General features: G+C 45.2%; 2 protein-coding genes across 4 annotated transcripts; both read left to right on the forward strand.

The window, feature by feature from the left end:
• Positions 1–374: 374 nt before the first annotated feature.
• LOC125518018 (EEF1A lysine methyltransferase 4) lies at positions 375–3,164 on the forward strand. 2 transcript variants are annotated; one of them, XM_048682982.1, is made up of 9 exons: positions 375–734; positions 1,780–1,893; positions 1,980–2,048; positions 2,150–2,169; positions 2,244–2,296; positions 2,375–2,405; positions 2,489–2,567; positions 2,701–2,834; positions 2,928–3,164. In XM_048682982.1, exons 1-9 carry the CDS (start codon positions 563–565, stop codon positions 2,982–2,984), a joined length of 729 nt encoding a protein of 242 aa, XP_048538939.1. In that variant the 5' UTR covers positions 375–562; the 3' UTR covers positions 2,985–3,164. The 2 variants fall into 2 exon arrangements, with proteins under 2 accessions (XP_048538939.1, XP_048538940.1); XM_048682983.1 differs by having other exon boundaries at positions 386–734; positions 2,704–2,834.
• A 1,516-nt stretch (positions 3,165–4,680) lies between these two features.
• LOC125518017 lies at positions 4,681–8,071 on the forward strand. 2 transcript variants are annotated; one of them, XM_048682980.1, is made up of 9 exons: positions 4,681–4,972; positions 5,450–5,656; positions 5,740–5,842; positions 5,935–6,014; positions 6,101–6,178; positions 6,943–7,034; positions 7,190–7,301; positions 7,423–7,548; positions 7,648–8,071. In XM_048682980.1, the coding sequence occupies exons 1-9, from the start codon at positions 4,799–4,801 to the stop codon at positions 7,747–7,749; spliced, it is 1,074 nt and encodes a 357-aa protein (XP_048538937.1). In that variant the 5' UTR covers positions 4,681–4,798; the 3' UTR covers positions 7,750–8,071. The 2 variants fall into 2 exon arrangements, with proteins under 2 accessions (XP_048538937.1, XP_048538938.1); XM_048682981.1 differs by having other exon boundaries at positions 4,684–4,972; positions 5,456–5,656.
• The last annotated feature ends 16,306 nt before the right edge of the window (positions 8,072–24,377 follow it).

The following is a 24,377-nucleotide window of genomic DNA, read 5'->3' on the forward strand; positions in this document are numbered from 1 at the left end:
GTGGACGCACGTGTCCCCGTTGGACGGGCCGGGGAAGGACAAGGGTGCACGTCCCGCCCATCTGCGCCATGTCCATTTTGACGCAAACACGGCTCAAAGTTGAGCCGGGAATGGATCGAAACCGGACCGAAAACATGCATTTATCCGTTTGCTTTCGCACGTTGCGCCGTGTTTTCTGTCCGTTTACTCCAAAGTGACGGGACCTGACCATTCAGAGTCGTACGTTGGAGTTGGCTTTACGTTATTCAAACGGATAAAATCTGGACAAAACATATTGTCCATTTGGGTAGTTGCATCACCATGATTGAAATGTTCTCCCCATCGTCCATCGGCCATCGCACTCCGTTTCCGCACGTGCACCAGCGCACCGGGATCGCATCGCACTGCGCGAACCACTCCCAAAGTCCCCACTGGACTCCACCCGCCCCTCCCCACCCCGCGGATCCGGAATCCTCCACGAATTAACGAGTTTCCCCTCCCCTGCTGCCCGGCCGGCGCGCGCGGTCACCATCGTCCATCGACCGAAGCCAGTGCGCCCCCGCGGCCAGATCCGAGCGGAGGGATGACGGGGGCGGCGTCGCAGGCGTACGGGGAGGCGTGGTACTGGGACGAGCGGTACCGCAAGGAGTCGGGGCCCTTCGACTGGTACCAGAAGTACCCCGCCCTGGCGCCGCTGCTTCGCCTCTACGTGCGCCCGCACCAGCGCCTCCTCCTCGTCGGATGCGGCAACTCCGGTGAGTAGCCTATCTTTGCTCCACTCGCCCATGCACCCTCGGGGCGGGATCGATCAGGGAGGGAGTTTCTCTGGGCACCTTGGTTGACCTGCTCCAGCGTCTCTGGTTGGGATCGCCGGGAGACTATTCACTCGATCGATCAACTGGAATGCAATGTAGAATGTGTGCTCTACGGAGTCTTTACGTTTTTGTAGAATGAATCGAATGCTGTTAGACACAAAGGTTTCCTCAATCAGACAGCATTTGCTCGATGGTATTCCCTCAGTGCGATTACGTGGTAACAATACAACCAAAGCAACTCGTGATGTAGCAAGTTAATATGTTACTACTTATTACCAATCTGAGACAACCGGCCTCTCGGCCCTTTACCCCATTACCACTGAAAGCATATGACAAATATGATGCGTTGCGGTTCATGGCCCCATGTCTGGCCAAAACATCATGTGCAAAGTGACATGCGTGTATGAGCGACGTTGCTTTATCAGTGTCACACGTATGTCAGCAAAAAGGTGAAATGGGGTTGTGAGACATATCCCCTAGCGACTCCCTTCCCCAAAGCCGGACCCCTTGTAGTCAATGGATACGGAGTACGTACTAGTTAACTTGATTTAATGAACTACTGGTGATATGGAAATTTATGTACCACATTTCCTTTAATCAAATTTTGATAATATTTTGGTCCCAGTTGAGAGTTATTGAAGCATGATGGCCTCCTCGATCCATTTAGGTGCACCGTCTTGGGTTCATAAAAACTTACTGTCTGATAATTAGCACGGAATTGGCGAGTTACACAGTCCATTCTCATCTTCTATTGTCTTCTACTTATTGTATTGACTGTTAGGCATAGATAATGACGGAATTATTCTTATCCCTTTTGAAACTGGTTGTTTGTTGATTGAGATATTTTTTATCACTAATTTGCTATGCAGTTTCAGACTATATGATTTATTTCTGAATTTAGATGCAGTTGTTGTATTATTGCCAGCATGTTTATTCTTGGTTTAGTTGAAATTACTTGTTTTTAATCTATTTCGATGTTTCACAGTTTTTGGTGAAAACATGGTTCAGGATGGTTACCAGGACGTTGTCAACATTGATATATCGTCTGTGGTGATTGAACAAATGAAGAAGAAATACCATGATAAGCCTCAACTAAAATGTATAATCTTTGTTCCCAACATTCAGACATTGAATCCCTACGGAGTATCTACGGCTTACTATTGTATTATTTCCTGCAATTTACAGATACGAAGATGGATGTAAGAAACATGTCAGACTTTGAGTCTGGTTCATTTGATGCTGTTATTGACAAAGGTATCGTTATGATGTAAATGTAATGGTTGCCAGCATTATGGAACATCTATGCATGCGTATGTAACATGCCATTGGGTTCTAAACCATTCTGTTATTTGCAGGAACACTAGATTCTATTATGGTGAGTCAATTGTTGCCAGGATACTCAGATATTCTTCCCATGCCATACTCAGAGCCGTGTTTCTTGTATTGTAGTGCGGCCAAAATTCACAAGAGCATGCAGCGAAGATGCTAGGGGAGGTGAACAGGTAAATAATGGACTGATATTTGTTGTGATATCTCTGTTTATTTGACTATAGCTTTCTATTTGTTTCTTCTATCTGCAGAATCCTCAACGATAAGGGGGTCTACATCATGGTAATTGATAGTATTATTAACATGGTAACTCTGTGGTTTTCTTCTTGTGTTTATAAACTTCTTTGAGTGTCACAATGCTACAGATTACTTATGGGGATCCAAGTTATCGATTGAATCTTCTGAAGGACCTCCAATTTTGGACAGTAAAGCTTCACGTCATAGGTTAGTGGGTTTTGCCACCGGTTGGACTTAACGATGTCCTACTCTTGACCCTTTTGATCTATTTTTTTTATTTTCTGAAGCTCTAAATAACAGTGTTATCTGTTTTATGATTTTACATACACAATCGACATAGCAGATAGGTGGGAGAGAAGTTCCAAAAAGACATGGGATCTGACCGAGCCACTGCCTTTACAAGATGATAGTACATCGATTATCAACCTTCTTGGCCCAAAACCTGATGTTCACTATATTTATGTCTGTATAAAGGTTAACCGTCGACAAGCTTGTCATAATCATCCGAACTTGCTTCCTGAACTCTTCATATGACTAGTTATTGAATAATCTTACATTGTTATGCAGGACAACGACAGTGCAAGGGTGGACTTGAAGGCCGAGGTCAATGAAGCAGACAAATGATCGCATATTATAACCTTTTTGGATCATCGTGTATAACCAGTGTAGCGAATAATGTAGGGAATACATTTTGTAACTCTTGACGTGTGTCGTTGTTGGCAACAATTTAGCAAAATTACAGCTAGGATGTTGCTTCTTCGATCATCGAATTTGGAATAGAAATGAATGTGCTGTTTTCATGTCTTTCGATCTTGTGTAGAATTTATTTCCGTGTTCACGGAACAGAGGACCCGCTCGGAGTGTGGGAAATCTTAGAGAAAATGATCTCGGTTTTCTACATAAAGAAAAGCCAGAATCTTGTGGGACGGAAAAGTATCTTGGGAAAATTTGTGGATGTTCACAACATATGCCTAGAACCCCTAAAAAAATATGAAAACAGTTTTCAAAAGTTTTGTTTTTTTTGTTTGAGTTAATTACACAAAACCACAACTTCAGGATAACTTATAACACTTTACCACAACGTTTGAGTTTTTTAACACAAAACCACAACTTCGGGGCAACTTATAACACTTTACCGCAACTTTTGAGTTTTTTAATACAAAGCCATAACTTCTGAACTAATTCTCAACATTGAGCCAAAATTTATCGGTCAACTACTTTAATAGCCAATCTGAATGATTTGGCCCACATGTCAGGTTCTAGGTAGCAAGTTCCCTCCTACGTGGCGCTGACTGGATATGTGTAACATAGCAGTCTGCATACGACATCATCATATCCTCGACGATGCGTTCACCTGCAGCTCCCCAAGACCTCTCTGTCTAGTTCGCGTGCCCCGCCTGACCATGCCATAGTCCGGACGGGTGCGGCTTTGCGACACTAGGAACCTCGCCTTCAAGGATGCTCGGAGTGATCATCCTGTCGCAGAATTTCGACCACCCCATCAACAACCAGCTCCCTACTCAATGCGTCGGTGGAGTTGATAGCGCCGGTACGGGATGGCAAGAGGAGGAAATGGCAGGCCACATAGGAGATGCGCACATGCCACCTTTTTCCAACTTAGGTCCTAACATGTGGGCCCAATCAATCAGATTGGCTATTAAAAGAAGTTGACCGATAGATTTGGGCTCAATGTTGAGAATTAGTTCAGAAGTTGTGGTTTTGTGTTAAAGAAACTCAAAAGTTGTGGTAAAGTGTTATAAATTGACTTGAAGTTGTGGTTTTTTATTTAAAAACTCAAAAGTTGTGGTAAAGTGTTATAAATTAATCTGAAGTTGTGGTTTTGTGTAATTAACTCTTTTTGTTTTGGGTCTTCACAACATGTGTTTACAATTTCTTAAAACTTCAGAAGAGAAACTTGAACTTTTTAGGGTCGACACATATGTTGTGAACATTCACATTGTTCCCTGATTTTTTTTTAAACTTCTGAATTTGACTTTTGTGAGTTGGGAGCATGGTATGTCTAAGTGTTGAAAGCACCGGATACTTTCTACTCCTGGCCTTTGTGGCCATTTTGGCGAACCCGCATGCAATTTTTCTTTATTTTCAGAAAATATAAGGGAACAACTTTTCTATTTGACCTAAGTGTGATTTTTTTTCTTCTGCGTCCATCATGATGTTCAGGCATTCAGCCCAGGCAAAGGGAAAGTGGAAGAATCCCTCAGTGGGACGGATCGACGTCCAGCTTCAATCCAACGCCTCCAGATTCGGCACGTCTCCTTCTCTTTCCCACCACCTCCCTAAAAATCCCTCTCCCCCCTTCTCTAGCCGCCTTCCTTCGGCCCCGCAGCTTTTCTCTCTCCTCACCGTCGCGCGTGTGCCCCTCCTTTCTGTCTCTCTCTCCTCCGCGCGCGCTCCCTCACTCTCCTCCCATCCGTCTAATGGAGGCCCTCGCCGGCGCCGCCGCCTCGTCCGCGCTCCTCCCGGCCTTCCCCGCCCACCAGCTTCACTCCCGCGTGGCGCTCCGCGCCCGCCCCTGCGGCCCCCTTCGCGCGGCCGCCGGCGGCGGAGGCAAGGACGACGCCGCCAAGCCGAACGGGACCCCCGTCGTCAAGGTAACAAACAGTGCCTGAACGCTTACGTGATGCAGAGTAAGAAGTGATGAAGATTTTGTTTGGGTAGTGGTTGCTGGGAGACGGGTGTGCCAGTGTAAAACATGTTGGGTTTAGGGATTTCTGTCAGATGCGAGGCCTGGGGCCTACCCAGACCTGTGGTGTTTCATTGTGTTCTTATTACGAGGTGACTAGGTTTCGAAGCTTGATATCTTTGAGATCGTTCGGTAAGTTTTGTGGATGTCATGAAAATAAAATAAACCTCCTTTTGTACCAATGAACTTAGAACTTCCCAATAATAATTAGTTGAGAATCATGTCTAGCTTAGGGGTTCGCAAAGATATTAGTTAGCTTCTTGCTAGATTTTTTTAAGGTGATCCTGTATTTATATTTTGAAACTCAGGAGTGAATCAGGTCATTTTCTTTTAGTTTGCCTTTAGTGGGTCACATATCTTTGGTTTGTAATAAATTGCCTGATAGTTGAAGGTTGATCCAAGTCAAAACGGAGCTCTCGGTCCGGTCACAACTGACAAGTCACGCACGACCTCATCAACCAATTCAACTCCGGACTCCAGTGGATCCAGAGCTGGCTTGTTCAGAACCCCTATATCTGGTGGTGTGCAGAGTGCAACTTTTGCCCATGGTTTACCTCCACCGGCTTTGGCTGTTCGCAATTTAATGGAACAGGTAGCTTCTGTTACTTATCTCCTGGCCTTTGGGCTATTTTCTAGCCGGCTGGATGCTTATTCCTGTCTTACTGTGCTCACTAGGCACGATTTGCTCATCTATGCACTGTCATGTCTGGCATGCATCATCGACGTGCTGGATATCCATTTGGTTCACTTGTTGACTTTGCTAATGACTCAATGGGCCGTAAGATAGCTACTTTGGTTACATTTTGGATATAACTTGTACACTCTGTTTGGCCTCCTTGGGTAATTATTTTGTGTTGATGTCTTGCGCAGACCCAATATTTTCTCTGTCGCCCTTAGCAATCCACACTAGAAACTTGCTCTCTGATCCAAGATGCACACTTGTTGTCCAGGTATGAAGTTTCTCGGCATGTTTTACTGGAAGTATAAAGGTTTGCTTGCTAATAATAGGATAACAACATCTAGTCCTTCATTACAGGTACCTGGATGGAGTGGATTGTCTAATGCTCGTGTCACAATATTTGGTGATGTCTACCCTTTGCCAGCTGAGCAACAGGTTCCTATTTAGCTGCCTTTGTTGCTTGATAATTGATAGTGCAGTCATCTAGGTAATTACTTTTCTATGGATAATTTTTTTGAAAGAAAAATGTAAGGAAACTCCAACAGTATGAATAGGAACCTGAAATACACGTCCATGAGGACTTAAATGGGATTGTACATCCTCTAGAACCCAAGTGAGGGAAAAAAAATTATATGAGACCAGGTCTCATGAGCTAGCAGGTGAGACCCACCTTGATGGATGACACGTGGCATTCACAAATCATAAAACATCTAATCCCCCCCCCCCCCCCCTGATTTCAAGTGGGGGGGTGGGGTAAATGCTTTGTGATTTGTAAATGCCACGTGTCATCCATCAAGATGGGTCTCACAAGCTAGCCCGTGAGACCTGGTCTCATATAATTCTTTTCCCCAAGTGAGCTAGCTAGGGTCACTTCCTTTTTCTCTTTCCTATGGATAGCTGGCATGTCAATCATTAAGAATTTGGCTCCTCCCATTGTGTGAAAACCATCTGTGGACTAAGTTTTCAAATTATAAATTCTCTGAGTTAGTAATTTTTGTTGAGCTTGGTTTTTGGTCTTCCCTTTTTTTTGGCTGCACTTTTCTCATGGCATGGGCTGAAAGAGAATAGATGTTCTGTCATGGCTGTTAACATAATACATGATCGATATGCATGACCATTAAGAGTAAATGCAGATTTATTCTTCCATTTGTGATTTTAAAAGATTTCATGAACTGACGGTGAATACATGTATCCGCCAGGAATGGGCACATAAGCAATATGTTGCAAAACACCAACAATGGGCGTCTCAACAGTGGGGAAATTTTTACTACTACAGGATGCAGAATATCAGGTCTGTGATTTGATTTGATGAGTTATACTCTTCCAACATTTCAGGTTGATGAATCCATTTACCGTTTACACAGATGCACATCCCTTCTCCCTTCCATTACTCATAGATGCTTGTGTAACTTATGATTTGTGACAAACTATTTGCGGTAACCACAGCGACATATATTTTATTGGAGGCTTTGGCACTGTTGCATGGGTAGATGTGAAACAGTATGAAACTATTCAACCTGACAAGATAGCAGTTGACGGCGGCGAACAAAGCTTAAAGGTAAACTATGAATGCCATTATCAGCAGATTAGCTGGATCATCATATTAGTCATGTGCCCGTACATGTAATATGTGAGTACAGTAAAACGTCGACCACTTTTGATGGATGCTCTGCATGTAGGAGTTGAACGCTATTTTCTCTAAACCACTTAGAGAGTTCATGTCTGCTGAAGGGGAGGTTGACGATGCTGCTCTTATATCCGTAGACAGCAAAGGGATAGACATTCGGGTTCGCCAGGGTGCACAGGTAAACTTTATTCAGATTGCCGTCACTAGTAGAGACGCTATTCTCTGAGGAAGAAAATCTTCTCTCCACTGCCTTCAGTTTGCAATTTATTCTGTGCAGTTCAACATCCAGAGACTTGCATTTGATGTACCATACAAGGTGGAGACTCTAGAGGAGGCCAAGAGAGCACTCCATAAGATAATCAAGACAAGCAGCAAATAAGCCGAAGCGCACACGACCTGCACTTGGTTTCACCAGCCCTACAAGCCCACGCCGTGAGTCGACAAAAATAACCAAGGATATGTAATCTAGCGTACACAGACGCAAAATAAGATGATTTCTCTTTAATAATGAGAAACTCCCTGGCAAGTCCCCATATAGTGTGTACCCATATGCTTGTATCGCTTGAACTGTAGTGAAGCTATGTTGTGCAGCCTGTGCTTGTGGAAGCCGGACGCTTTTGTCGGACAAGCTAGTTGTTGGTTTCTGTGTCCCGGCATAGTTTATTTTGACTATGATATGAAGCATCAGCATCTGGACTCAACTGGTACAAGTTTGAATGTGCCTGTGATGATTTTGACGCTAAATTGTGAAGTATTTTTCTTGCCATGTCGTTCAGTTGCGTACTCCTGGAACTGGATTTATGGTGCAAAATGCAGGTACTTTTGTGGACGTGCAGTGTTTTTATTTTGGAAACTCGGCCCCTGAGGCCTTGTACAATGCAAGGTGCTTAGAGGAGGTGTTTCGAGAAATAAATCAGGTTTTTTTTAAACACCGATGCTTATTTATATATGATAGACGCTTAATTAGGCATCTTTCACACCGGTGCTTTAGAAAAACCGCCTTATTTTTCTAAGCACCTCGCTAAGAGCCTAGCATTGCACAAGGCCCGAGGATCTCGATTCTTAAAAAAGAAGAATAGAGTTGCCCGGTTAATTAGCAGAAAATCAAACGAAAACTGTTACAACACACCTGCAAAGAGGGCATTCCAACCCACATGGCACCCACAGGACCCAAACACACCGTTGAGATTGTCTACAATGTCATTGTCATCACCTCTCCTCCAGCAAGCGACTCCGACTTTGATTCTGCCGACCCTTTCGAATGAATGAGCCATGGTACCACCTTTACTCCAGCAAGCGACTTCGACTTCGACGCCACCGACCCTTCCGAACGAACTGCCGACCCTTTCGAATGAATGAGCCATGGAACCACCTTTACTCCAGCAAGCGACTTCGACTTCGACGCCACCGACCCTTCCGAACGAACGAGGCACGGAACCTTGCCGACCAAAGCCAAACAATCGCTTGGCTACGTCGAGGACCAGACATCTCCGACTTTGATAACAAGCCTCACAGGAGAAAAGGAGCATGCCTGGCACCTACAAAGTCCAGACTGCCAATCGCCTAGCATCGTTGTCGCCACGTAGCCCTACAACGTCGCAGTTCTGACTTCATGCTCATGAACCAGTTGACTGTTAACGACGAAGGCACGCCACGACCCTGCACATCTCGCCACCATCATCGCCGCCACACAAGTCGCAACTCCAACCACCGACACCGCTGATCGGACACCTGTCGCCCGCGATGCCGTGCACGTCCATCCTACAAGCAGCGCCAATAGGACCATGATCTTCAAGACTATGCCCCAGAGAGGGATCACGATGATGGAGACGCCGCCGCCGCCCGATCCAACGGATCTAGACTTTCGCCTGAAGATCTTGCCCATGAGTTTGAGTTGAGGAAGCTTTGAGCTCCTAGAAAACGCCTCCAAGAAGTACATTGACACCCACGGCCGCCGCCGCCGCCGGCCATCACTTGCCAGGCCTTCGCCCTGAGCCCCTGAGAAGCGTGGCCACCAACCTCACACAGGTGCCGCCACTGGCCCGCACACCCCGAGCACAACAAGCACATCAACCACATTGGGCGACCTCCATCCTCACCGCCTGCAAAGGTGAGCCAACCAACCGGCTAGATCAGTCGCCCACCCTACTGCACTTCCACGGAGCCGCTGCACATCATCACCACATGGCTCGCCGGATAACACAGCCCGGCTGAGCCGACCGTCCCACGAACGCGCGCGAACCCGATTTGGACCGCACCGGCCAGGTTTGGTGAGTCGCGATCTCTGATTCAAGCCCCCACCCAAGAGAGCCCGCACGGGAAGGGGAAGGGGGTTGCCACACCGCCTTGACCTGCCGCTGGAGAAGAACCATCGACGACGACGCCAGCCGCCACGCAGCGCAGCAAAGGGGCCAAGCCTCCCCCACCACATGCTTACATGCTACTTCTTGAGCTTGCGTTAATTTTTCCTTGAAGAGGAAAGGATGATGGAGCAAAGCAGAAATAAGTATTTCTCTCAGTTAAGAACCAACGTATCAATCCAGTAGGAGGTACAAGCAAGTCCCCAATATATGCACCTGCACAAACTAACAAATACTTGCACACAACCCGAAAAATGGGTTGTCAATCCCTTCACGGTCACTTGCAAGAGTGAGATCTAATAGAGATAGATATAAAAAATCAGTAAAAGGAAAAATAAAGTAAATATAAATAAATTGCAGCAAGGTATTTTATAGATCTGAAAATATGTGATGAAAATAGATCCCGGGGCATAGATTTCACTAGTGGCTTCTCTCTTGAAAGAACACATACGATGTGTGAACAAATTACTGTAATTGATAGAAAAGCATAAAGTTATGACGATATCTAAGGCAATGATCATGAATATAGGCATCACGTCCATGACAAGTAGACCGAAACGATTCTGCATCTACTACTATTACTCCACACATCGATCGCTATCTAGCATGCATCTAGTGTATTAAATTATATGGATAGATCCAATCAATATGATAAAACCCCCATCTTTTTATCCTTAATGGCAAAACCAACTTCTTGAGCTTGCGTTGGTTTTTTCCTTGAAGAGGAAAGGGTGATGCAGCAAAGTAGAGATAAGTATTTCCCTCAGTTTGAGAACCAATGTATCAATCCAGTAGGAGACAACGCACAAGTCACCGAATACCTGCACAAACAATCAAACAACTTGCACCCAACGCGATAAAGGGGTTGTCAATCCCTTCATGGTTACTTGCAAACGTGAGATCTGATAGAGATAGATAAACGGTAAAGTAAATATTTTGGGTAATTTTGGTTTATAGATCGGAAAGTAAAAGATTGCAAAAGAGTAAATCGGAAACTAATATTGTAGATCGGAAACTTATATGATGGAAAATAGACCCCGGGGCTATAGGTTTCACTAGAGGCTTCTCTCAAGATAGTAAATAATACGGTGGGTGAACAAATTACTGCCGAGCAATTGATAGAAAAGCGCAAAGTTATGACGATATCTAAGGCAATGGTCATGAATATAGGCATCACGTCTGTGACAAGTAGACCTAAACAATTCTGCATCTACTACTATTACTCCACACATCGACCGATATCCAACATGCATCTAGTGTATTAAATTAACAAGAACGGAGTAACGCCTTAAGCAAGATGACATGATGTAGATGGATAGATCCAATCAATATGGTAAAAAACCATCTTTTTATACTTAATGGCAACAATGCAAATACGTGCCTCGCTACCCCTACTGTCACTGGGTGAGGACACCATAAGATTGAACCCATCACAAAGCACCTCTTCCATTACAGGAAAAACCAATCTAGTTGGCCAAATCAAATCGATAGATCGGAGTGAAATACTAAGCTATCTTAATCATGCATAAAAGAGTTTAGAGAAGACTCAAATAATATTCATAAATAATCTGATCATAAATCCACAATTCATCGGATCTCAACAAATGCACCGCAAAAGAAGATTACATCGAATAGATCTCCAAGAACATCGAGGAGAACATTATATTGAAGATCAAAGAGAGAGAAGATGTAACGCCCCGAGACCGTTGTGCCAGGTGTCTCCCAGTTATTCGCTGTCGTTGCCATGTCTTTTGCTTGCGTGTTGCATTTCATCATGTCATCATGTGCATTGCATCATCATGTTTTTGAAACTTGCATCCGTCCGGGTCTTCCGGTTCTCTCCGTGTCCGTTCTAAGCCCAACCACACTCGCACGCGCTCGCGGCATGTCCGAAATAGTATTTTATAAGTGGCCGGAAAATGTTCTCGGAATGGGATGAGAGTTGGCGTGCGGTCTTGTTATAGTGTAGGTAGACCGCGTGCCAAGTTTCATTGCAATCGGAGTCCGTTTGATGCCCCCAACAAATATTTATAGCGGCAATATAGCCGGTCTAACGTCGGACGTTTTCGGTCTCCGGAAACAGTCGCCGGGGCTCTCTCTCTTCTCTTCTCTCAGCTCGAGACCGTCCATGCAGTCTACCTCTCACCGCCAGGCCCTACCTGACCTCTCTCGTCAGTCCGCGGACCTCCTCCCCCGCGCGTCCGAAATCTGTCCCGGACCCGACCCGGACAGTCGTTACCGCTGTGTCCGGATCATCCCCTAACATCTACAAAACATCACCATTTTCTTATTTGGACTCCTCTAACCTTTTATTCTCGGTTGTCCATTTACGATCGGAGGGTTCCGTTAGCCCCTAAACTCTCCCTCTTTCCTTATATATATATACACACACACTCCCTAGTCTAAATCTAGACCAAACCCTAGAAACTAGGGATCTTGTCCCATCCTCCGCCGCCGCCAGCCCACTATCTCCTCCTCCTTGGGATCCCCTCCCGATCCAAGACCACCAACCATCGCTCTTCTGCTCCTCCTCGATCCGAGCACGCACCCGATCCAATCCTTTTAGCCTCCACCAACCACTGATTCCATCCAACCAGCAGCCTCCACCTCCTCCCTTCGAACCATCCTCGCGCCCGCCTCCAGATCGAGCAGGAAGCCTGTTCCCGGCCTCTTCCCCATCACCTACTGCCGTCGCTCGCTGCTCCGGCAGGCCACCGGAGCCAGCCAGCGCTGGATCTCTTCCTCCTGACCTCCTCTTCCCCTGCTTCTTCCTTCTCCTCCCCATCCCTATCTTTCTCGCATGCTCTCTCTCTCCGGTTGCAGGAACGATGCCATGGTGAGGCACCAGCGCCTCCTTGTTTTTTTCTTTCTTTCTCTCTGTTGGCCCAGCGTGAGTAGTTCCCTTGGCCCAGTTTGCCTCAGATCTGGCCCGTGTTGTTTTATTCCTGAGAGGGCGATTTTTTTTCTAATTTCCAGGAGTTTGCAGATTTATAGAAAACCCCCTGCTGTTCATGCATTTAATAACTCTCAAACCGTGCATCCAAATTAAACAAACTTAATATGAAACTTGCTTAGAATTTTGTCTAGTTTCATATTATGCCACTTTCATCCATGTTTAAAATGTTTAAAATGATGTTTGGTTAAATTTGCTCCTATGCCATGTTAAAATGCTTTAATTCATAACTAAATAATCGTAGCTCCAAATTTAATAAACTTTATATGTATATGGGGTAGGAAAATGCCTAGTTTAACATGGTGGCATCACTTTGCATGTTTAACAACTCTAAAATTGTGTTTAGGGCAGAACATTACCAAACCTAATATATGCATATGGGGATTTACCGAAATTGTTGTCCGTTGCTTCCGGCCTCATTTAAACTTGCCTAGTTAGGTAGTTTTATTATGCTTCACCCTCTTGCCATGTTAATCAACATTTAATCTTGTTTGGTACATAAACGAGAGAGAACTAAATAAGTCATGTGGTGTTTTCTTCAATATGCAACTCCGTTGCATATTGAGCTCCACTTAAGTTGTAGTGTTGTTTGTTGCACTTTGCCATGCCATGCCATGCTTCATTAAACCGGACATGCATCATACTTGGTTGTGCATCATGCCATGTTTATGTGCTGGTTGTTTACCATGTTGTTTGCTTCTTTCCGGTGTTGCTTCTTCGGGTTGGTTCCGATAACGTCGCGTTTGTGAGGACCCGTTCATCTACGTCCGTTTGTCTTCTTCATGGACTCGTTCTTCTTCCTTGTGGGATTTCAGGCAAGATGACCATACCCTCGAAATCACTTCTATCTTTGCTTGCTAGATGCTCGCTCTTTTGCTATGCCTATGCTGCGATACCTACCACTTGCTTATCATGCCTCCCATATTGTTGAACCAAGCCTCTAACCCACTTTGTCCTAGCAAACCGTTGTTTGGCTATGTTACCGCTTTGGTCAACTCCTCTTATAGCGTTGTTAGTTGCAGGTGAAGATTGAAGTTTGTTCCTTGTTGGAACATGGAGATGTCGTTCATTGTTGGAACATGTTTACTTGTTGGGATATCACAATATCTCTTATTTAATTAATGCATCTATATACTTGGTAAAGGGTGGAAGGCTCGGCCTTATGCCTGGTGTTTTGTTCCACTCTTGCCGCCCTAGTTTCCGTCATATCGGTGTTATGTTCCCGAATTTTGCGTTCCTTACGCGGTTGGGTTATAATGGGAACCCCTTGACAGTTCGCTTTGAATAAAACTCCTCCAGCAATGCCCAAACTTGGTTTTACCATTCACCACCTAGCCTCTTTTTCCCTTGGGTTAGGCCAGCCCAAGGGTCATATTTATTTTAACCCCCCGGGCCACTGCTTGTCTAAGTGTTGGTCCGAAATGGGCAACCTGCGGGGCCACCTCGGGGAAACTTGAGGGCTGGTTTTACTCGTAGCTTGACCTATCCGGTGTTGCCCTGAGAACGAGATATGTGCAGCTCCCATCAGGATGTCGGCGCATCGGGCGGCTTTGCTGGACTTGTTTTACCATTGTCGAGGATGTCTTGTAACCGGGATTCCGAGTCTGATCGGGTCTTCCCGCTAGAAGGAATATCCTTCGTTGAACGTGAGAGCTTGTGATGGGCTAAGTTGGGACACCCCTGCAGGGATTTGAACTTTCGAAAGCCGTGCCCGCGGTTATGGGCAGATGGGAATTTGTTAATGTCCGGTTGTAGAAAACCTGAAGTTGATCCTAATTAAAATACATCAACCGCGTGTGTAACCGTGATGGTCTCTTTCCGGCGGAGTCCGGGAAGTGAACACGGTGTTGGAGTAATGCTTGACGTAGGTTGTTCTAGGATCACTTCTTGATCATAGTTTCTCGATCGTGCTCTGCCTTCTCTTCTCGCTCTCTTTTGCGAATAGGTTAGCCACCATATATGCTAGTCGCTTGCTGCAGCTCCACCTCATACCTTTTACCCTTCCTATAAGCTTAAATAGTCTTGATCGCGAGGGTGTGAGATTGCTGAGTCCCTGTGACTCACAGATACTTCCAAAACTAGTTTGCAGGTGCCGATGATACCGTGTAGGTGACGCCATTGAGCTCAGGAGGAGCTCGATGAAGATTTTGTCCTTGTATTGTTTCGTTCTAGTTGATCAGTAGTGGAGCCCAGTTGGGGTCGATCGGGGATCTGTGTAGCTTTTGGGGTAGTCTTCTTTTATTTTGGTTCCGTAGTCGGACCTTGTATGTATTTGGTTGATGTAATGCTTTATTCATGTAATTGTGTGAAGTGGTGATTGTAAGCCAACTATGTATCTCTTTCCCTTATGTATTACATGGGTTGTGTGAAGATTACCTCACTTGCGACATTGCTTTCAATGCTGTTATGCCTCTAAGTCGTGCTTCGACACGTGGGAGATATAGCCGCATCGAGGGCTCTACAAGTTGGTAATCAGAGCCTTCCCCGACCTTAGGAGCCCCCTGCTTGATCGAATAGCTGGCGTTGTTGAGTCTAGAAAAATGTTTTGAGTCATTTAGGAATTATATATATCAGAGAGTTAGGACTTCTTTTTACTCCTCAGTCCCTTCGTCGTTCTGGTGAGGCATCCTGACATAGAGTTTTGACTCTTCTCTTCTCAAATTTCACTAATTTTTTTAGGATCACGCCGGTATCTTGGAATCGTTCCGATGGTTTTGTGACGAGAACATTGTTCTTGGTGCCTCCTGACATTTAGGGGTTGTGGCAGTGTCCCGGAGAGTTGAGCTCCGAGGTGTTGTCGTCACAATTTTATCGTTGCAGTTCTGGAATACCTGAGATTAGTTTCGCCGACATCGAAAATCTCTTTTATGCAGCTGTTGGTGAGATAACCTCGACGCCACCCAGTACTGGGGCGGGAGTTCGGGAGTATCGCCATAACTTGTATAACGGATGCTTTTCGAAGGTTGAGGTAAACGATTTCCGAAGGTTTCTTGGTTATGTGTTGAAGGATGGATACAGCTGGATGTAGGATTTGTTAGTTTTGGGTGAGATATTATGCTACCCCTATATCCCCAACACCTGATTGTATAACCGGAAAATTTCAGGAGTTTATAAGTGGGAATTCTAGTAGCTCTTAGGATATCTTTCAGACAGATGTATGATTTGAAATTGGGGTTCGACGTCCAGTGGTCCGCCTATCCACGGTTGGTTTTACAGTGGTCTCGTTGTGTCTTAAAGAGTCCTTGGCTATGCCGACTCGGGGATGCTTCATATGTCATGTGCACTGCCTTGTACATGATGGTGTTGTACGATCGAGCCCATGTAGGCCCCACCACGAAAACTTCGGATGAAATCTCTATCATATGTTTGTTCCGGCTTATTTTGCAAGCCAATCCTTTGTTTTGTTTTGAGTGGTGATATTCGAGTTGCTTCGAAGTCAAACGTTGATTCCATACCTTCCCCAAATGGTGTTCTCATACTCTGATGTGAATACCAATCCTTCTTGATCATCAAGATTTTTTTGTCAACCCTTTTTAACCAGTGTGCTTCTCTTCAAGTGGATCCGATCATTTCAACATCCACAATATCAATTATCAGTTCTTCTCAACGGTGCTTGTTTCATTCGTCCCAAGTTGCCTTTGTTTTCCCACCCAACCACCCTTTTTCTTCAAGGACTCAGATATCTTAATCAAGTATCCATCTTATTGATGCGATGCCTCTTCATTCCTTTTCCGTCAATGTTTCTTATCCGGTGATTCTCATGAAGATTCTAACGGAGTTTCAAGTTATCATTATTCGTTCTTTTTTTCTCCGGTGGTTTCAATTCAAGCTTTGTTGAGTATATCCTTTCCTCGTTTCAATGCTCTCTCATGCCGGTGCAATTCTTAATCATTCACCTCTCGCTATTCAATTGTTCCGGAGTGCTCAAGATATCTCGAAGATTCGTGTTTCCACTCTGCAGTAGTTCAAGATCTTTCGAGGATGTTCTCTCATTCAAGCCATTTAATTCAACTGACGCAATCTATCTTTTAAATCATTCAACGGTGTTTCTTTTGAGTGGGCCCTAACCCACAAGTCTTATCCCAGGATCTTACCTGACTCTTCTTATTTTCTCGGAGCTATCCTCAAATCTCTTTTCGAAGTTTGATGTAAGAATGATTTATCATCAGTCAAATGCCTTCTCCTAGATCTTTCACAATTTTTTTCATCGTTGTCTCAACCTCTCCTCTTTTAATCATTCCGGAGTGTCTCAATAATTCATGGTGGTGTCTCTCATCGTCATTCTCTGTATTTGAAGACCGAAGAAGATTTTTCCCTCAATCTTGCTCCTTTCCCTTCAAGATTCGTGATGCTAGCTTACTGCCATCCTCTCATAATTGTTTTGATTGTGAGTATTCTTTTCACCTATCCGGAGAATTTCATGATTTATTTCCATTTCTTTACTCCGAAGGCCATCTTTTCAAATATTAGTCATTCCAGCTATCTTTCTCCAAATCTTACCGGTGCTTCATTCAAATATCCTCTAATCAGCTCGCGATCTCTTCGTTCACTTTCATCTAAACTCTCTCATGTATCTTCATTCATTTGCTAATTCTTACCGGTGATTCACCCCTTTTACTTCGTTCGTTTTCTATCCTACCGGTGGTTCGTTCAATATTTTCCCAAGTTGGCACTATATCTATCTTAATGCTCTCTACGAGAACAAGTAGTATGTCAAATCCGCTGCTTGTCATCAATTTAAATTGGTGAAGGATAAGCATAACGTAATTCTTATTCTTGTTCATCCAGGCGATTAATTCCTTATTCCAGAGGTGCATCAACTTCTTGATTCCAATTGTGTTCAGCTTTTTCTTTTCCCGGAGTTTCAAGATCTCTCTTTTATCTCGTCGCAAGCTTCATCTAATCATTTCAAGGCTTCAACCTTATTCTTTTCATCCTTCACTTCTTTGTGATCATTCTTTTAACCGGAGTTCTTCATGAAGGTTCTAAATGATGGTTCATCAAGGATTTATATTCCTTCTCGAAGTGTTCATTGAGGTTCTTTTTTAAGGAGCTCAATCATTCTTCTTCTTGCATTCCGGAGTGCAATTCTTTTTAACTTTTCTTTTGAGATGGTGTTATGTCTTTCTTCACAATTTCACTTCATGTTTCATGATTCAAAAGTTGTCAGGAATGAGATATTTAAACCCATCAATTTCTTCTTTGGATTTATCTTGGGTTATTTTTCACCTAAAACCTTCCCTAAGGAATGTTGCTATTGGGGTGCTTTTCAATAATCCAAGTTTCCTCCTGTTCTCGCGATGAAAGATGTTTTCATCTCTTCGTCGTTCTCAAGCAAGCAATTGTTTTCGTTTGTGGCAGGTTTCCACCTCAAGTTTTTGAGATGTTTTCCATAAGCCCTCAACAAGCTTACTATTTTTGTTGTTGATTTCCCAACAACTCCGTTCAATCCTTCTTTTTAAGGATGCTCTCTCAAATTCATTTGAGGTAGAACATGTTGTTTTCTTCTCCGTTCTTTTCATTGCATTCTTTCATTTCTTCCGGAGGCATTGTGATGATGCTCTCTTCACTCATCATCTCGTATTGTGAAGATCATGTTATTTCCTTTGCTTACCCATTCAACTGGAGTGCCGTGTCCTTCATTCAAGTTCTCTCATCTTATCAAGTTTTGCCTCACTTTTCAACCGGAGTGCTGTCTGAAATATTTTTACCCATTGTGCCATTCTTTCAATAGTTCCGGAGGCGGTGTGTTGTTGATATCATCAAGTATCTTCTCATATTGTCAAGCTCTTCTTCAGTTCCTTCCATTTACAGTCAGAGTGCTGTCCAAATTATATCATTCTTTTTCCCTCTCTATATTGTTTTAACCGGAGTGTTGTCGTAATTGATCTTTATCGTTCCTTGTTCCTCTTTTCTAATGGATTGTTTTCAACTTTGAACATCTTCGTCGTTTTCTTTCTTTCAATTTTTCAACCTCGCAAGGTTCTTTGGTTTCACTCTTTTGTTAAAGAAGCAACTTAGTTTTACCTCTTATCTTCCTCTTCCTTTTCCCTCCGGTGCCATTCTAGATCTCGGGACAAGATCCTCTCGTAGTGGTGGAGTGTTGTAACGCCCCGAGACCGTTGTGCCAGGTGTCTCCCAGTTATTCGCTGTCGTTGCCATGTCTTTTGCTTGCGTGTTGCATTTCATCATGTCATCATGTGCATTGCATCATCATTTTTTTGAAACTTGCATCCGTCCGGGTCTTCCGGTTCTCTCTGTGTCTGTTTTGAGCCCAACCACACTCGCACGCGCCCGCGGCATGTCCAAAATAGTATTTTATAAGTGGCCGGAAAATGTTCTCAGAATGGGATGAGAGTTGGCGTGTGGTCTTGTTATAGTGTAGGTAGACCGCGTGCCAAGTTTCATCGCAATCGGAGTCCGTTTGATGCCCCAACGGATATTTATAGCGCCAATATAGCCGGTCTAACGTCGGACGTTTTGGGTCTCCGGAAACAGTCGCCGGGGCTCTCTCTCTTCTCTTCTCTCAGCTCGAGACCGTCTATGCAGTCTACCTCTCACCGCCAGGCCCTACCTAACCTCTCTCGTCAGTCCGCGGACCTCCTCCCGTGCGCGTTCGAAATCTGCCCGGACCCGACCCGGACAGTCGTTACCGCTGTGTCCGGATCATCCCATAACATCTACGAAACATCACCGTTTTCTTATTTGGACTCCTCTAACCTTTTATTCTCGGTCGTCCATTTACGATCGGAGGGTTCCGTTAGCCCCTAAACTCTCCCTCTTTCCTTATATATATATATGTATATACTCCCTAGTCTAAATCTAGACCAAACCCTAGAAACTAGGGATCTTGTCCCATCCTCCGCCGCCGCCAGCCCACTATCTCCTCCTCCTTGGGATCCCCTCCCGATGCAAGACCACCAACCATCGCTCTTCTGCTCCTCCTCGATCCAAGCACGCACCCAATCCAATCCTTTTAGCCTCCACCAACCACCGATTCCATCCAACCAGCAGCCTCCACCTCCTCCCTTCAAACCATCCTCGCGCCCGCCTCCAGATCGAGCAGGAAGCCTATTCCCGGCCTCTTCTCCATCAACTACTGCCGTCGCTCGCTGCTCCGGCAGGCCACCGGAGCCAGCCAGCGCTGGATCTCTTCCTCCTGACCTCCTCTTCCCCTGCTTCTTCCTTCTCTTCCCCATCCCTGTCTTTCTCTCATGCTCGCTCTCTCCAGTTGCAGGGACGATGCCATGGCCGCCGCCTCGAGTACTTGCCACTGCCGGAGTCCCTGTCGCTGTCGTCTCCATCAGTTCCTGGCAAGGACGGCGCCCCTCCAGTTCGCCATCGCCGCACCAAGTCCTGCTACCGCCCTGCATTTGACCTTCAGCGCCGTCGTTCAGCCTCTGGCGAGTAGAGAACGGGCAACAACAGTTCGCCCGTTCATCCCCGTTTACCCGCACTGCGCACCCGTCCCAGAGTTCGTCCGCCTCCCCAAGCCGCCACGAACCAGATCCGGGCCGGAGACCCCTGTTCCCGGCCGTTCCCTGCCATCGACGCCGCCTTCTTCAGGTCACTGCGCCTGCACGCCAAGTCCCACGACACGCACGCTGCAGGCCACCACCGCGCGCTCCTACCTGCGTTGACCGAGGCCGTGTCGGGCCCAGATCCCGCCAGCGTCCACCACGCGCATGGGCCTCTTTGCCTCTCCAAGGCCCGGCGCCTCCCTTCACGGCCTGCTTCTTCCTCCGACTGGGCAAGGCCCATGGTGAGGCACCAACGCCTCCTTGTTTTTTTTCTTTCTATCTCTCTGCTGGCCCAGCGTGAGCAGTTCCCCCAGCCCAGTTTGCCTCAGATCTGGCCCGTGTTGTTTTTTTCCTAAGAGGGCGATTTTTTCTAATTTCCAGGAGTTTGCAGATTTATAGAAAACCCCCTGCTGTTCATGCATTTAATAACTCTCAAACCGTGCATCCAAATTAAACAAACTTAATATGAAACTTGCTTAGAATTTTGTCTAGTTTCATATTATTCCACTTTCATCCATGTTTAAAATGTTTAAAATGATGTTTGGTTAAATTTTCTCCTATGCCATGTTAAAATGCTTTAATTCATAACTAAATAACCGTAGCTCCAAATTTAATAAACTTTATAAGTAAATGGGGTAGGAAAATGCCTAGTTTAACATGGTGGCATCACTTTGCATGTTTAACAACTCTAAAATTATGTTTAGGGCAGAACGGTACCAAACCTAATATATGCATATGGGGATTTACCGGAATTGTTGTCCGTTGCTTCCGGCCTCATTTAAACTTGCCTAGTTAGGTAGTTTTATTATGCTTCACCCTCTTGCCATGTTAATCAACATTTAATCTTTGTTGGTACATAACGAGAGAGAACTAAATAAGTCATGTGGTGTTCTTTCAATATGCAACTCCGTTGCATATTGAGCTCCACTTAAGTTGTAGTGTTGTTTGTTGCACTTTGCCATGCCATGCATGTCTTTTAAACCGGACATGCATCATACTTGGTTGTGCATCATTGCCATGTTTATGGGGTGGTTGTTTACTATGTTGTTTGCTTTCTTTCCGGTGTATTTCTTCTCGGTAATCCGATAACGTCGCGTTTGTGAGGACCCGTTCGACTACGTCCGTTTGTCTTCTTCATGGACTCGTTCTTCTTCCTTGCGGGATCTCAGGCAAGATGACCATACCCTCGAAATCACTTCTATCTTTGCTTGCTAGATGCTTGCTCTTTTGCTATGCCTATGTCGCGATACCTACCACTTGCTTATCATGCCTCCTATATTGTTGAACCAAGCCTCTAACCCACCTTGTCCTAGCAAACCGTTGTTTGGCTATGTTACCGCTTTGCTCAGCCCCTCTTATAGTGTTGTTAGTTGCAGGTGAAGATTGAAGTTTGTTCCTTGTTGGAACATGGAGATGTTGTTCCTTGTTGGAACATGTTTACTTGTTGGGATATCACAATATATCTTATTTAATTAATGCATCTATATACTTGGTAAAGGGTGGAAGGCTCGGCCTTATGCCTGGTGTTTTGTTCCACTCTTGCCGCCCTAGTTTCCGTCATATCGGTGTTATGTTCCCGGATTTTGCGTTCCTTATGCGGTTGGGTAATAATGGGAACTCCTTGACAGTTCGCCTTGAATAAAACTCCTCCAGCAATGCCCAACCTTGGTTTTACCATTTGCACTAACAACCTACCACCTTCCCTTGGGTTCTGCAGACTCAAGGGTCATCTTTATTCTAACCCCCCCGGGCCAGTGCTCCTCTGAGTGTTGGTCCGAACTGAGCTGCCTGCGGGGCCACCTCGGGGAAACTTGAGGGTTGGTTTTACTCGTAGCTAGTCTCATCTGAGTGTGCCCTGAGAACGAGATATGTGCAGCTCCTATCAGGATTTGTCGGCACGCATCGGGCGGTGTTGCTGGACTTGTTTTACCATTGTCGAGGATGTCTTGTAACCGGGATTCCGAGTCTGATCAGGTCTTCCCGCTAGAAGGAATATCCTTCGTTGACCGTGAGAGCTTGTGATGGGCTAAGTTGGGACACCCCTGCAGGGATTTGAACTTTCGAAAGCCGTGCCCGCGGTTATGGGCAGATGGGAATTTGTTAATGTCCGGTTGTAGAAAACCTGAAGTTGATCCTTAATTAAAATACATCAACCGCGTGTGTAACCGTGATGGTCTCTTTCCGGCGGAGTCCGGGAAGTGAACACGGTGTTGGAGTTATGCTTGACGTAGGTTGTTCTAGGATCACTTCTTGATCATAGTTTCTCGATCGTGCTTTGCCTTCTCTTCTCGCTCTCTTTTGCGATAGGTTAGCCACCATATATGCTAGTCGCTTGCTGCAGCTCCACCTCATACCTTTTACCTTCCTATAAGCTTAAATAGTCTTGATCGCGGGTGTGAGATTGCTGAGTCCCTGTGGCTCACAGATTACTTCCAAACCAGTTTGCAGGTGCGATGATACGTGCAGATGACGCCAAGCTCAGGAGGAGCTCGATGAAGATTTTGTTCCTTGTTGTTTCGTTCTAGTTGATCAGTTAGTGGAGCCCAGTTGGGGTCGATCGGGGATCTGTGTAGCATTTGGGGTAGTCTTCTTTTATTTTGGTTCCGTAGTCGGACCTTGTGTGTATCTGGATGATGTAATGCTTTATTCATGTAATTGTGTGAAGTGGAGATTGTAAGCCAACTATGTATCCTTTCCCTTATGTATTACATGGGTTGTGTGAAGATTACCTCACTTGCGACATTGCTTTCAATGCGGTTATGCCTCTAAGTCGTGCTTCGACACGTGGGAGATATAGCCGCATCGAGGGCGTTACAGAAGAAGCCATCTAGCTACTAGGTATGGACCCATAGGTCTGTGCTAAAGTACTCACACATCATCGGAAGCACAACGTGGTAGGTGTAGAGGCCCTTCGTGATCGAATCTCCCTTCGGCAGAGTGCCGGAAAAGGGCCCAAGATGGGATCTCACGAGAACAGAAGCTTGTGGCGGCGAAAAAGTATTTTTGGTGCTCCCCCTGACGTAAGGGGAATATTTGGGCATTTATAGAGCTGAGATTAGGGTTAGAAGAGCCGCGCGGGGGGGGGGGGGGGGGGGGGGGGGGGGGGGGGGGGGGGGGGGGGGGGGGGACAAGCCTAACCCCCCCGGGGTGCGCACCTAGGGCTTGTGGCCCCCTCATGGGTCTTCTGGACTCTTCTCAAAGCTTCGTGGTTTTCTTCTGGTCCAAGAAAAATCCTCAAAAAGATTCATTCCGTTTGGACTCCGTTTGGTATTGACTTTCTGTATAATACAAAAACAAGAAAAAACAACAACTGGCACTGGGCACTAGGTTAATAGGTTAGTCCCAAAAAATGATATAAAATAGCATATAAAACATCCAATATAGATAATATAATAGCATGGAACAAAAAAATTATAGATATGTTGGAGACGTATCAAGCATCCTCAAGCTAAATTCCTGCTCATCCTCGAGTAGGTAAATGATAAAAACAGAATTTTTGATGTGGGATGCTACCTAACATATTTATCAAAGTAATTTTTCTTATTGTAGCATGAATGTTCAGATCCATAAGATTCAAAATAAAAGTTTAATATTGATATAAAACAATAATACTTCAAGCATGCTAATAAAGCAATCATGTCTTCTCAAAATATCTTGGCTAAAGAAAGTTATCCCTACAAAAACATATAATCTTGTCATGCTCTACATTCATCACACAAAATATTTATCATGCACAACCCCGATGATAAGCCAAGCAATTGTTTCATACTTTTAGTGTTCTCAAGATTTTTCAATTTTCACGCAATACATGAGCGTGAGCCATGGATATAGCACTATAGTGTTGGGGAACACAGTATTTCAAAAAAAAATCCACGATCACGCAAGATCTACCTAGGATATGCATATCAACGAGAGGGGAGAGTGTGTCCACGTACCCTCGTAGAACGAAAGTGGAAGCGTTTAGTAACGCGGTTGATGTAGTCGAACGTCTTCGCGATCCAACATATCCTAGCACCGAACGTATGGCACCTCCGTGTTCGGCACACGTTCAGCACGATGACGTCCCTCGAGCTCTTGGTCTAGTTGAGGACGAGGGAGAGTTTCGTCAGCACGACGGCGTGTTGACAATGATGATGAAGTTACCGGCGCAGGGCTTCACCTAAGCACTACAAAA

Source organism: Triticum urartu, chromosome 7 (assembly GCF_003073215.2).
Source record: "Triticum urartu cultivar G1812 chromosome 7, Tu2.1, whole genome shotgun sequence".
Lineage (NCBI taxonomy): Eukaryota > Viridiplantae > Streptophyta > Magnoliopsida > Poales > Poaceae > Triticum > Triticum urartu.

What these genes read in the sequence shown, in the direction of transcription:
- LOC125518017 (XM_048682980.1), top strand. Translation starts at nt 4,799, where the DNA reads ATGGAGGCCCTCGCCGGCGCCGCCGCCTCGTCCGCGCTCCTCCCGGCC. An exon ending in TTCGCAATTTAATGGAACAG is followed by an intron (nt 5,657 to 5,739) that starts GTAGCTTCTGTT and finishes TGTGCTCACTAG; the next exon opens with GCACGATTTGCTCATCTATG. An exon ending in GCGGCGAACAAAGCTTAAAG is followed by an intron (nt 7,302 to 7,422) that starts GTAAACTATGAA and finishes CTCTGCATGTAG; the next exon opens with GAGTTGAACGCTATTTTCTC.
- LOC125518018 (XM_048682982.1), top strand. Translation starts at nt 563, where the DNA reads ATGACGGGGGCGGCGTCGCAGGCGTACGGGGAGGCGTGGTACTGGGAC. An exon ending in ATAAGGGGGTCTACATCATG is followed by an intron (nt 2,406 to 2,488) that starts GTAATTGATAGT and finishes ACAATGCTACAG; the next exon opens with ATTACTTATGGGGATCCAAG. An exon ending in AGTAAAGCTTCACGTCATAG is followed by an intron (nt 2,568 to 2,700) that starts GTTAGTGGGTTT and finishes CAATCGACATAG; the next exon opens with CAGATAGGTGGGAGAGAAGT.